Source organism: Halyomorpha halys, unplaced genomic scaffold (assembly GCF_000696795.3).
Source record: "Halyomorpha halys isolate HHAL.00 unplaced genomic scaffold, Hhal_1.1 Scaffold689.1, whole genome shotgun sequence".
NCBI classification, from domain to species: Eukaryota; Metazoa; Arthropoda; class Insecta; order Hemiptera; family Pentatomidae; genus Halyomorpha; species Halyomorpha halys.
The window spans coordinates 674,691-689,531 of NW_027113663.1; the positions used below are offsets into that span (position 1 = coordinate 674,691).

The 14,841-nt window shown below is 30.9% G+C and overlaps 1 protein-coding gene across 1 annotated transcript in view; it reads left to right on the forward strand.

Annotated features, from left to right (window-relative positions):
* The window catches only part of LOC106685394 (xanthine dehydrogenase/oxidase), a 39,947-nt gene that overhangs the window by 3,684 nt on the left and 21,422 nt on the right, over nucleotides 1-14,841 (forward strand). The window contains exons 5-14 of the mRNA XM_014428027.3: nucleotides 1,272-1,431; nucleotides 1,517-1,763; nucleotides 2,344-2,573; nucleotides 3,088-3,190; nucleotides 4,869-4,999; nucleotides 5,330-5,458; nucleotides 9,624-9,791; nucleotides 10,039-10,204; nucleotides 10,414-10,529; nucleotides 11,715-11,810. Of these exons, the coding sequence (XP_014283513.1) occupies nucleotides 1,272-1,431; nucleotides 1,517-1,763; nucleotides 2,344-2,573; nucleotides 3,088-3,190; nucleotides 4,869-4,999; nucleotides 5,330-5,458; nucleotides 9,624-9,791; nucleotides 10,039-10,204; nucleotides 10,414-10,529; nucleotides 11,715-11,810 (1,546 nt within the window). The remainder of the gene's footprint in view (nucleotides 1-1,271; nucleotides 1,432-1,516; nucleotides 1,764-2,343; nucleotides 2,574-3,087; nucleotides 3,191-4,868; nucleotides 5,000-5,329; nucleotides 5,459-9,623; nucleotides 9,792-10,038; nucleotides 10,205-10,413; nucleotides 10,530-11,714; nucleotides 11,811-14,841) is intronic.

Consider the following 14,841-nt stretch of genomic DNA (forward strand, 5'->3'; position numbering starts at 1 on the left):
TTATACAGGATTTTTGGGGATGGTCCTGTTTATTTTGTGAAAAAGTAGCTATGTTTTAAATTTTAACTGTGGCCCAGCCCAGTGCTTATTGATGGTACTGCACTTTGTCAACTAGATCCGTTCGATAGATCCACACCTCCTGGCCTGCACCTCTTGGTGCCTCCCTAAGTAAGCTAGCCTGGTCCACCCCTCCTAGTTTCAGTCAGCTTCTCCTATTTTATCTTCCTCTCCTGGTGGCTCACTGTTGCTGGGTGGCCAAGCCCTTCCCAATGTAAAATCTGCCCCATCACCTCCTTCCATCTATAGATGAACTCCCTGAAGAAGGAATATTTCTTCTTCTCCATCCGAAGGAGAAAGTTTGACTGTGTGAGGATGAAGATCTGCCTTTCTCAACTACTGGCTCAGTGTCCTTCCATGGCGATGAAACCCAGTACCACATATTCCACTGTTTCAGGGACTTTGCAGGTGGGGCACCAGGGGTCGATGCTTTTTCTGAAGACTGCAGATTACCGCAAAACCCTCTGTGTCCTGTTAAGATATGTGAGACACAGTAATTTGGGAGGACCCAGTTAGCCTTTTATCTTGCATGGACTTAGGAGAAGAACTTCCTCAGAGCTTATAAACTTATAATGTGTTTTATTTTTCAATACACTTTAACTACTATCTTCTACTGTCTCTCCATTAAACATAAGTATAGTTTATCTCCTTCTCTTAAATCTCAGTGAAGCATAATATGGTCATTTCAGCATGCATAATTGGTAAAACCAAAAGTAATAATAATTTAGCACTTACATTGAAAAAATTGTTTTTATGCTACAATTTGTTTTCTAGGATTAAGTTTATATTATAATTTTGCTGTAGCTGAAAGCACTTAATATAATAATTATTAATGATAATAATCTAATCTGAACTCACTGTGAATGAAAATCCTTAAAAGTTCTTGTAATGAGGTCTGAAGCACTTTCTAAATGTAAACATTCTTGAAATTTTCCCACTTTTCCTTTTTCTCCATTACTTCTTGTGAAAAAGATGTGGTGTCAAAATTCCACCTCCAAATTCCTTTCAAGATTTTATCTTGAATTTGCTAACCAGTGTTAACTTCATTACTTCGTGCAGTTTATATCCTTACATTACAATGATGTGTTACCTCTCATTCAACCATTTGTTACCTCATTCAGAACTATTTTTATTAATTATATCATCTCAAATTATAGACCATGTTCCAAATATCTGATTAGAAAAGATAAATATAAAATAGTAATTTATTTCAGTCTTTTGAGAGCTAATCCAAAAATAAAAATGGAAGAAGTTGAAAATTCTTTTGGAGGAAGCATTTGCCGTTGCACTGGCTACAGACCCATTTTAGACGGTTTCAAATCTTTGGCAGATGATGCTTCAAATGATCTGAGAATGAAACTAGAAGATATAGAGGTATAAGTCTAAATATTCCCTATTGAAAATTATAAAATCATTATTATTAAATTGCAAAATTATAAAATCATTGCCCTCATCACAGGATTCAATCGGAAAATGTAATCGAGATTGTCAAAACGATTGCAAGGATTGTTCCAAGAACATAGACAAAGAACATGATGATTTTTCAGATTTGTTTTTGGAAACATTGATGGCTTCTAAAGTAGTGAATATTTCATTAAGAGATAATGCCAAATGGTACCGAGTCTCTGATATTTCCCAAATCTTCCAAATATTTGACATGATAGGAAGTGCCAAATATATGCTCGTCGCTGGAAATACTGCACAAGGTAAAAAATCTTTTTATATGTAATTCCAATTTGACTTTTTTTTTTTGTTCATGGAGTTATCATTTTATTGAAGGGCATATATGTTTTTTAAAAAATAAATCATCATTGTAGATGTGTTATTTTTGATATAATTCAGAATGTTAATTTTATTCTTAATCATGTCTTTGTGTAATAAAAAAGATATTTAAAGTGCAGACAGTTAAAGTAAGAAAAACTTCCATGTAAAATTAGAACATAACTAGGACAAAATATAATGGTAAGAATATTTGACATAAAAACTAAAGGTATTGTAATGTGATGATGGGGAAAGGATCCAAGTTGAGCAGGAAATAAAAATCAAGAATAAAATGCTCTAGAATTAATATATTTTGAAAATACCCTTCCATTAATAAAAAATTATTTTGTTCATGATTTCTTAATACTTATCTAATATCATTTCACTTACTTCTAAGATAATAATATAAAAGACTTGCATTGTAATTTTCATACTAAAAGTATTTATTTTAACAAGTAGTGTGTTAATTTTGAACAAGAACTCGTATCAAAAGAAAAATGCCTATATAAATTTCACTTATTCCAGGTGTTTATCCAGATGACGAACCACCTGACGTATACATTGATATAGGTGATGTTAGAGCTTTAAAGACGGTTTCTATCAGCCAACAGAGGATTATTCTCGGTGCAAATATCACCCTAAATGATATGAAAACTTTGTTCAATCGAACATCCTCTGATGATCCTTCCTTATTTGGCTACACTAAGGCTCTTGCTGAGCACATTGACCTTGTGGCCAATGTTCCTGTGAGAAATGTAAGAATTATATCTAGTAAATGTGTTTTTGGTTGTCTTTACACCTTACTGAGCTTTATATACTGGTAAATACTCATGCTATGAAATAATTTTCCATTACTTTTTTTATTTTAATATGAGTTCTAAAAATAGGTAAAATATTCTATGTCTTAACGAGTTCTCACATTACTCAAATCATTAGCCAAATGTTTAAAATTACTTTATAATCTCTCCTAATAACATGCAGTCACCATCTTCATTTCAAAGAAATAGCCCATCGCAATTAATCACAATCAATTATGTCTGAATAAATTTGTATATTACAGTTCTAAAAAATAAATATAAATTCATCAACTCTATTTCCTGTCATATGAACCATATAAATAATAAAGTTAGGATATTTGTTGTAAAAATAATGATTTAAAAAAAAAAATTATTTTGATGTTAGTAAGAAAAATATTAGTACTCATGTCTAACTCAAATTCTTACTATAAATTTAAGGCTAATAATGTTTTCTCCAACTATTTACTTTCAGATAGGTACACTGGCTGGAAACTTGATGACCAAGCACCGACATAGAGATTTTGGCTCTGACATATTCCTGATAATGGAAACTTGTGGAGCAAGAATAACTATAAGTATGGTTTTCAAGATTTTATGCATTTTGTTGTGCTTGTAGAAAAGTGTCCAAAACACTAGAATTTTCCAAAATGTTTTTAATCTTTCATTAACAGCTTTAATAGAGCGCAATATATCTTAAATTCATTGAGTTTAACCAGAGTATAGTGCATTAAAATGCATGCATTAGAGAAATCTCTGGGGAGGTCCTGCCTGAATATGCAGGACGGCTTTTGTAGAAACAAACAATATTTCGGATTTTAAGTGAAATTAACTTAATTTTTAATAAATAACTCCAAAACTATGTCTCTTGAGAGAATAGCTTGCAGTTCATTTTTTAAAGTCTATAAAGTTTGTTACAATATGAAACCAAAAACAGCTCTGTATGACCACCATTTCCAAGATAGAGTTCTCTAAATATTGACCATTTCAACAAAAAAGTAAAGACTTGTCATAATGATCACTTGTTTTGTGACATCATCAAAAGTATTGATTCTATGAAAACATCCACAAAGATCTGAAGTAAATTTAATCAGCCTTTATTTAAGTTTATTTTAGAATGTTTGATTTTAGTTTAGTTTTGTGTATATTTTTTAATGTCCTATACTACCGGTTTGAATTGCTTATTTATTCGGTTTATCAGAATTAAATAAAAAATGAATAACTACAACTTTGATATTTTGTTTCTCTCAAATTCTATCTGTTATTTTTGATCATCCGCTATTTTTAAGAGAACTCTTGAGTCTTAACATTCTTAAATTAAATATGTCCTCCTGAACTACTAGATTTCACAGGTCTTTACCTAGCATTAGTGGTATTTATAGCTAGGACATTGACCCCTTACGTCCCATTAGTAGTGCACAGGAGACCGTTAAGCATGTTATCATCACCTGCACCTTCTATGAGGTACAGAGAACTAAGTTGCAGAGGGGAACTGGACTTTTTGTGCTAACTGAACAAGAGTTCCCTCGGTTAGTAGCAAAACTACCCTTGCTACAAATCATTTTTGAATGGGTTGAAAACAGTAGTTGGCCCAGATCACTTCAATCTGGGAAGAAGAGGACAAGTTCCTGAGAGGCCACCGGAAAATTAAGCCTTTCATGAACAGAATGACAGTCCTAAATGATATCATTTCAAACAGGCCTCTATTGATCTGTCTGCCAGCAGAAGTGGCATAAGCACACTCTTTGTGTAATATGCAACAACTGCTAAACCCTTTTATTCAAAAATCAAGGTAGAGTGTAAATAAATAAATAGTAAAATAACTAAAACTTAATTAAAAAAGGACTTGGTTGGTTTAAGAACTCTATGCCTTAATTGTTCATATTAGAAAATAATTTTTATTAATAAAATTCTGATATTAATACTCTCCGGCAGCAATATAAACTCTCAACAATCAAATTATAACTCTATAGTTCCCATTGAAGATTTTGAGCTGTGAGGAGCATATAATTAAAATATTTAAAAACTCCAATGTTTTTGATCTATATATGATTCTTATCAACCAACTGAATATTCTTTAGGATAATATCAACCTCCTTTATATGTATTCAACAATGATGATGTATTGCAGGATAAAATGATAAAATTTGTTACATTTTTAGAAAAACAAAGTAGGACTGAACTAACTCCCTCTTTTTCAGTTACCACTATTAACCAACCAAAGAATTTATATGTTTAAATTATTTTATTTTCTAGGAGATCAATCTGGATCTGATGAAACAATTAGTCTTCTTGAATTTTTAGAAAAAGATATGACAAAGAAAGTTGTTATTAGTCTAACTCTTCCTGCTTTAAGAAGCAGTAATTATGTCTTCAGATCATTTAAGGTACAGAAATATAGTTCATTTAATAAAGGAAATTAACACTTCTAAATAAAAGATATTAACTTGAATTGTTGGCAATTATTTTTTTTATATTTTTATTCAAATTCAAAGCTTTTTTACTGAATAAGAAAATTGTGGACAAAAATGCCTTGCATATGAATTAGTATTTGGTACTTTCCCAAAGATTGTTTTAAATAAAGTTCATTAATAATGAAACAAAAAGTACATCACTGATGAAATTGATAAAAATTATTCTATGTAAAATAAGTGCAAGTAAAAATATATTTCTTTTAAAACCTTATGAAAAGTTTATCTAAAGTTTTTGCTTTTTAGATAATGCCAAGAAGACAAAACGTCCATGCTCTCATGAATGCTGGATTCTTGTTCAAAATTAAAGAAAGTAATAAGTATACAGTAGAAGAAAGGCCAAATATTGTGTTTGGTTCTGTAGGGCCTAATTTTGTAAGTAACATTATTAATATATAAATTTCATTACATAACAAGATATGAAACATACGCTGAATGTAAGTCAGGGACTTAATGCATTAAAAATTATATAAATTACTTAATGTATTAAGTCTCTACTGCAAATTAAATGTATTGGGAGACTAGTAAATGGGCTATATCCCACAATAGAGACTTTTATACAATAGAAAAGCAACTCATTTAGTCAGCTCTGTTGCTGCATAAAAAGGCTGTTTTAATTTGTTGGAAACAAAGTGGTTCTAGAAAAACAACTTGCTGGGCCATCAACAAGTGAAGTGAAACTTCGTACCCCAGTCAACAATCTGCTCCAACAACCCATCAATCCCAGAAAACAGCCTATTAAATATCCAGAAGTGACTCACTGAGCTCAGGCACCTAAAGCCTCCTATCCCCTCCCTCTGACATCCTACCCACAGGCTCAGTCCTCTGTTTCTCTCCCACAGACTTCACTATATTAGTTCCAAAACTCCTATACACAAACTAAAACACCTACAAAAGGCTTTCCTCCCAAAAATGTGAAAATTCCTCCACAGATCAATCCTAAACTTCCTCCCCTATCCCCAACTTCCTCTTCGGTCAATCTTTTACCTGAACCTCCAGTAACCGAGGATCCAATTCAATGACCCTGAAGGAGAGTTCAATCTCTACCTAGACTGACATACACTCATTTCCAAGATCATACCTTCTATTCCCAAAACAACCAAAATACTCTTGAAATAGCATCTATCCTTTCCTACTTTCTTCATGATCTTCAAGACACAATGAAGCCTCTTATCTTACTCCTAACCAGACTCCTTACAGAAATCCTGTTCAATTTACCTAGAGGAATAAGAGCACCTTAAATATACTTTTATGGAAAGCAAATAGACTACATAACCACCGAGACAAACTTGACATATTCTTCCATGAATATTTCATCGACATAGCACTGCTGACTGAAATCTATTTCACAAAGCATTCTTACTATTATATACGCGACTACAGATCAACGGTGGGGATATAGAATGTCCAATACTCGTGGTAAGACTCTCCCGAGTCACAATATCCAATAGCTATTCCATTCTCTCTCCCAAAAATCCTACTTATTGGCCTACATTCCTTAAAAACATCCTGATATCCTTGATGTATTTGTTACTTCCCCAATACCCTCCTGACAATCCACAATTCAATCTTTAGATGACCTCTCTTCAGATCATAGTCCGGTTCTATTCCACATGCATTCAAATCCTATTCCTAGACCCTCTTCCCCTTCACTGGTTACAGGACAGGTGAACTGGAAAAATTTTCGGACTGATGTAGAAAACATACTTGACTTAAAAATTCTATTAAAAACAAAACAACAGATTGACTCTGCTATTGAAATACTCTCTAGATCGATAGAAACTAATACCACTAACAATACTTCACCAATGAACATACAAATTTTTTAGGAAAACAACTTGCCTAATCAAATTCAAACCTTGTTAACAGAAAAATGCTGGGAAAGAGTGAGGTGGCACAGAACAAGATATCCTTTGGACAAAACCCATTACAATACATACCGAAATTAGAAAACACAGAATTCAAAATTTCCAGAACTTAACAGAAAACCTAAATACCACTGACAAATCATTATGGACAACTAGTAAATAGCTACTAAAATACAAATCCTTTAACCGTACATTTCTTACTGAAAATAAGACTTGGACACAATCAAATAAAGAAAAAACTCAAATGTTCGGCGAACACCTCTTCAAAACTTTTAACTCCCGTCCTGATATACTTAATCCAACCCATCTTGAACATGAAGCAGAGATTACAATTCCACTCCAACTGACCCTTCCTCCTAAAGCCTTTCATCCTTCAGAAATAATAAGCATCATCTACCAATTACCTTCTAAAAAAGCTCCTGGCCACAAACTTATCACAGCACATATTCTGAAACAGCTCCCTTGTAAACCCATCCTATTCCTTACCTATATCTATTATGCTACCGTCCGATCCACCTATTTCCCTGACTCTTGGAAAATGTCTATAATAAAAATGTTTCCCAAACCCTCCAAGCCACTTGAATATCCATCTTCCTACCGTCCTATTTCATTACTGCCCATACTTCATACTTATGGGCAAAATCCTAGAAAAACTCTTATTAAAATTCCTCTATCTAATTCTTGACTCATATCGTGTTATTCCTGACCATCAGTTTGGATTTAGAACATCCCATTCTACCATAAAACAGTGTCATCGAGTGATTGATGTCATATCTTCCAAAGTGAAGTGCGGTATGTACTGCATGGGAGTCTTCCTCGACGTTGTACAAGCTTTTGATCAAGTCTGGCATCCAAGTCTGCTCTATAAACTTTGTCAATTCCTTCCCTCTACATATTTCCTTTTAATCCGCTCCTACTTCTCTGATGGAACCTTTAAAGTAAATCATAACCCTGCCTGCTCATCTCTCTTTTCTCAGTCCTCCGGTGTTCCTCAAAGTAGTATCTTAGGTCCCATTCTTTATATGGTTTATACAGCTGACATCCCAACCGACCCTAACACAGTCCTAACAACTTATGCTGATGACACATATATACTGTCTGTAAACAACGACCCTACTAATGCATGACAAACTCTACACACACACACACACACACACACACACACACACATAACATCCATTGAACAATGGTGTCAAAACTGGAGAATCAAAATAAATCCTGACAAATCCCACCAGATCACCTTTACTCTCCATTGTAAACCTCTACCCTCCTGTCCTACAGTATCATTTTTAAATACTCCACTAATGCCTGTTGAACAGATTCGATACTTAGAACTTCATCTTGACAAGAGATTTACTTGGAATCCACACACAAGACTGAAACGACAAGAAACTGCTCGTAGGTTTCGATTGCTATAAAACCTTCTTGACAAACGCTCTAAACTTTCTATTCACTACAAAAAATTATTATACACTATGATAATCAGACCAATTTGGACATATGGAATTGAGCTCTGGGGCTCTCACCAAACCATCAAATTCCTCCCGCATCCAATCCTTACAATCCAAAATCTTACATAAAATCCTTGATCCTTCTTATTACATTACAAATAAATTCATCCACAAAGACTGTAACATCCCATTTGTTGCAGATTTGGCCCAAAACAGATATGCGTCTTTTCATTCCAAACTCCTTACCCATCCTAACACATTAGTTTTTAATCTCTCATCCTTAGCAATCCCTGATAATCCTCCTGATAAAGAAAATGGCCACAGGACCTTCTAATTTAAATTAATGCTTGAAGTAATTAATAAGTAATAAGTTAACCAATGGGTGGTTCCTTCTCCAGATTTTCAAGTGTTTGAAACATTCATCCAATTTACTTATTGTATTTATTATTTTGTACAGTTGTAAATTACATTAAATAAATTTTTAAAAAATTATTAGAGGTGAAATTTCCACCTTCTATAAAAAAAACTGTGTTTAAATAAATCTTAAAAACTTTTTTGAATTTTCAGCATTAGTAAGGTAAGGACAAATTATATTTTGGCCTTTGGACTCAAACTGTGTATTTACAACTTTTATTTCATTATGAGTCCTTTGATAGTCAGCACTTGCAAAAATTGGAAAAAAAGTCTAAATAACATTTGACTAACAAGGATCTTGAATCGAACCTGGGAGGCTATACTTTTATTAAGAGGAAAAGATGGTCAGGCGTTGCGGTCAGCAGAAAATGATCAAAATTATTTATTTTTGCTGACGTATCGTCCTGATTTCTGGCTAAAAAATGCGTTATTCGACCATCTTCTCCTCTTATTTATCTACAATCAACTATCTTCACCTCACTATACTTTTATTGATTGAAAAAAATATATAATATATAAATGCTTGTGAAATATATTCATCCTTTTTATAATTGCTTTATTTTATTTTCATTTGTTGATGTTTTGGGGTATTTTCCCATCATTGGGATTACAATACCTTTTCTTCAGTCCATTGTCCATTAATGAATAACATTAGTTTTTTTTTAATTATTAGTTATTTATTATCAGAGGTTATTACTTTTACTCTTATAAAAACTTTTATGAGTGGAAAGTAATGTTTTAAAATTTTGGATACTTTTTAAGATAAAAGTTACTAGTGTTTTAAATTTTTAAAGTTTTAATTTTCAGGTTCATGCCTCAAATACAGAAAATTTGCTTAGGGGAAAATCTTTACTAAATGCCCAAGTTTTGGAAGAAGCTAAGTCCACATTATCGAAAGAAATCAATCCAGTTGATGAGCCACCCGAAGCCTCTCCGGAATATAAGAGGATGCTTTCTATAGCTTTATTTTACAGGGTAAGGTTTTTTTTTGTACAATATAGTGTTAAAGATGAAGATGGCAACTTAATTTTTTTCTGGACTACTGTTATGTTCTTCTTTAAAAAGAATTATGAATCATTCTTTGATTGAACGCACAATAAACATTTTATGTGGTTAGATTAAAATTTGAATGTAATTGAATATATTTTCTAAATCTTCAAATTTATAATTTTCGAATTCTAAACAAAGCTGGTTATTTATAATATAGATTTTTTGTTTTTAGTTTATTCTCCAATTGAATGAAAATCTTTCAAATAAGGTAAACAGATCTGGAGCATACAATTTGATGAGACCCTTATCGTCTGGAAAACAAGAATTTCCGGTTAACACAAGTGAAGCACCTGTGCATCTACCTAAACTTAAGTTTGAAGGATTAATACAGAGTTCAGGTGAAAAAGAATCCATGGAAAAATAATAGCTTCAAATATTGTCTATTAATAAGTTTGTTTGTATGATAAAATTCTAAATATCATTCTTTTATAACTAAAAATTAACTTTATCACTTTCCATAATTTTTTTTTTATTTTAACCCACACATAAGAAAACTTTAAAAGTATGATTGCTTTAGTACAACAAATGAATTATTTTTTACCTATAGGAGAAGCGGAATATGTTGATGATATACCATATCGAGCTGGTGAACTCCACGGCGCTCTTGTAATCACTGATAGAGCTGTAGCTAAAATTACTAATATTGATGCTTCGCCTGCCCTAGTAAGTACTTTGCAGTAATTTCTGATTATAATAATTTTTAACCCATTATTTGTACAGTCCTTTAATTTATGTTCTTCCTACATAAAATTATTGTACATTTCCATCGAATTTATGCATTCCCAAACACCACACTTGCTGTGGATGATTTATATAAAATTACATATATAAATAATTCAAGTTTAACTTTATTATATATAATATTTGTTGGGGCAAGGGGCGTTTCGTGAATGAAAAACCTACCTCTTCCCCAGAGCAAAATTGTTCGCTGGTTTGGATGATAGAAAATAAAAAAAGGAGGACCTGAAATGGATCATAAAAACACAAAAATAATAAAGAAAAATTAGAGAATAAAAAAAAAAACCTTCCAACTGATATACTAATTTAATTAAATAAAAATATAAAAAAAGAAAATGAACTGTTGCTTGTTGTTACAAAAAAAAATAAAAAGAGTTAATAGTGAAGTAAAAAGGGAAAATATTCGATATATATCTATAAACAAAAACAAAAAAAAATCAATTTTCTTTACACAAGAAATAATGAGTAAATTAGAAACAAATAAAACAAAATATGAAGTTTGGTTAAAGAATGGGAGAAAAAAAAAGTCACTCATAGTAGTTGGCGTCTGGTGAGTTAAAAAGTCCTGACCTTCTGACTGCCGACCCTAGACACTGACAGCCTCTGGACTCTAGGCAGTGGACTGTAGACTCCCTTATCAGTCTGTATACAGGCACTAATTCCATTGCAACTCGCAATGTTGTTGTATACCGAGCCGCAGCGTTGTATTTATATTATACATGCATACCACAACAAACCTCCTTAACTGCATAATAAATACAAATTTAATTTTAATTACAAAATAAAAACTGAATTGTTATTAAAAAAAAAAGAAAATTAACTTATAATTGACAAAAAAATAAAAAACCACTTGGAAGTAAAATTAATCTAAATTAAAGAAAAGAAAGTACACTTTTGGGCTTTAACAATATTAATTATAAGATAAATATTTTAGTATTTTATTGGTAAAAAATATATTTAACATTTATCCTTTTATTGTTTTCTTTTTTTTATTTAATAAACTATAATACCTTTACACCATACAATATGCTAAACTTTTATATATAAATACATTAATATATAAATATAATAAGTAATTTATTTATCTTTAAAAATAAATTTGGTCTTTAGAAAATCCCAGGAGTGGTAGCATTTTATTCTGCAAAAGACATTCCAGGAAAGAATTCCTTTGCCACATTTAGTCTACTCGCACCAGAAGATGAAGAAGTAAGTAACAGTAATTGGAAAATAAATAATTTTTGAAGAGTAAATTTTTTAGGTGTGGTTGAGTAAATTAGCCTGGATCAGATCATTCTCAATAAATAAAATTGTATACAATATTTACCATGGAAAATAAAAGAGATATTTCATTTAATTAAGAGAGATTAGCTAACAAAAATAACAGAATTGTGAACAAATACAAGAAGCTTAGAAGTTTCACTTCTAATGCGCAAAAGTCTCATGCACATTTATATGATTGAAGGTATAAAATCTTATAAAATTAATTGAAATAAATAAATTCATAAAAACATATCTTATAGTACTAGTAATTAAAAATTTATTATTATCTACTGTAACCATCAATAAATATTTAAAATATTGTTTTGTTAGTAGTGAACAAAGTTCAAATAGTAAATTTGTATTAAGTAATTGAATTGTATGTGATATCAGTAAATTAATTTCATATTGTTGAGTTTTTTTTATCGGGAGAAGTTGGTATGAAGGAGGAAAGGGGAAGGGGTCAGTGAAGAGAAGAATGCTAATAAGTAGAACTAGTGTTCTTTCCACTGATTATTCCCCTCGACCCACTTCTTATATTAATCTATGGTCAACTATTACCACACCGTTAATTATTTTTCTGTTTGTTAGCATGCATAAATGCTCTAGTTTAAATGAAAATCTTTACATTAATTTTTCTCTAAATATATTCTGACTTTATTGTCTTTTATTATCAATATTTCTTCAACAATGATGAGAAAAAAAAATAATATTCTGATACCGACTTAAGTAAAAATTTTAATTTTTTTTTGTTTATTTCGCCTGGATAACAATGAATCCTGTGGAAATGAGATCACCAATTTCAATGGAACTTTTTTTTTGGTAACAATAGTGGAAAAATATTAAACATTTGTCACTAGGTTCTTGACATTGCATTCAAGGAGCTGAGAAAACAAATATTTAGTATAATTTAAACAGTTTGTTTTCTGCCTTTGCTCTGCATGGATTTAAAGAGTATTATATGTGATGCCTTTTGAGTAGTCTATAAGGCTCTAAATTATACTCAAGTTTTTTGAGAATCAGTGGAATCATGTTGAAATTATCATAATTTCTGTAATTAAAACCGAAAACAACTGAAGTTCCCGAGAAGACAAACATTTTCTGCAATAATATTTTATTTTTTGACTGCAAAGAAAGTTTATTTATAAATAATTTCTAAAAAGATTGTTCAAACCACTTTGCTATATCAGTTAGTCCAAATTATTTCAATATTGCATTCATAGCTCTCTGACAAATAGAATGTATACTAAATTGGCCAAATACAAATCAACATTAAAATTGGATGCACAAAGCCCAGGTATGTTTCTCCTTTTCAGCATGTATTTCGGACATTAAGTCTTTTTGTTTATTTCACACTATAAAGACATGAAATTCAAAGTTATTGGTATGGATTGTAAAGATTCCAAAGGCTATATTTGATTGATTTTGGATAAAATATTAAGGAGTTATGAATGATTAGGTAAGCACTGGACTTCATCATGGAAAAAAAATCCTCTAAAAAATCAATTCAAAAAATTTCTATGGAAAAAAAAAACTTACCTATTTATGAGATACATATCAAGTGAAAATATTACGATCTTGTAAAATTTTCAATTCAAGTTTTGACAGAAATACACGTTTTGAGGTTCTCTAAGTTGAAATAACCAGGTCTCCCAAAATGGTGTGTGTATGTCTGTATGTATTTGATGTGGTCAGCCAAACTCAAAGATAAAAAGTTATACGATACAGAACTAAAGTATTTAAGGCAGATATATGCTTGAGGCTTGACAGCAACTTTTTTCAAAAAAATCGATTGACCGGAAGTGCCATTTATAGAATCAATTTTTCATATTTTTCAGATTGAACTTTTAAATTATCATTAATATCTTTACCTAATAGCTAGGTCTTATTCACATCGAAATAGTTTGACAGGGCATAAATGTGGATTAATTAAAATTCCTCTTAAGTACTTTTAATTTTATTTATTTGAAATAATTAACTATCTCGCATTTTAATATGCAATGAAAAATTGATTAATATAAACTATGAAAGAATTTGATAATTAACTTGAGGATATAAATTTTCCAGGTTGGAAAACACATTTCCGGAAATAAGAGTTGTAATATAGATTTATTATATGCCATGAGCAAGATTTTAGAAAAAAATAATATGTAACACATCAAGTCATAAAAGTTAATGCAGAATTATTAATATATAAACAAAACATGAGTTTGACTTAAACTGGCGGATGAATGTGCATTGGGTTGTTCTGTTTCACCAGTCGATTAAATCTTGTCAACGTAGTGATGAAGTATTCTTTTTATTCAACTTAACTGAAATACATTTGAGCCTTCCAGTTGACAGGATGATTTACTCCGTAAAATCATTCATAGTATTTTCAACATTAATTCTAACAATATTACACTAACTAAATGCTTTAGAGCAGGATGTAAATTTTATCAATCTGTAATATTTTTTTAATTTCTGTCATATTTTTTCAGCATTAAATATTATTAAAAGTATTGTTGAAATTTGAGTTAGTTAATCTATCAACTCATTTTAATTTTTTTTAAATTATATAATTTTTTCTTGGCACTGATGGCACAATGACAAGATCTTTTGGACAAATTGAGATTTAAAAAACAATGACATCAATATTGAAGGTATGGCTAAAGAAATCAGTGTGTAGTCAAGGAAATAATGTAATTGTTATAAAAACAAAAAAGATTTTATATATAGAGAGATGGTCAGGGTTGCGGTCAATAGTGAAACAAAAATAGTTTACAACTATTTATTTTCCAACGTTTCGCCCCACTTTGCAGGGCTTCATCAGGGCTGTCCAAATAAAAAGAGATTTTATAGTTTTAGCCTGAGGGCCGAAACTTTGGAGAGTTATTAAAGAATAAAGGTTGAGAGTTAAAAGCACCAAAATTGTGTAAATTTTGGTGTTTATAATAAAATAAACCACTCTCAAACAATCACAATAAATAATTAATCTATA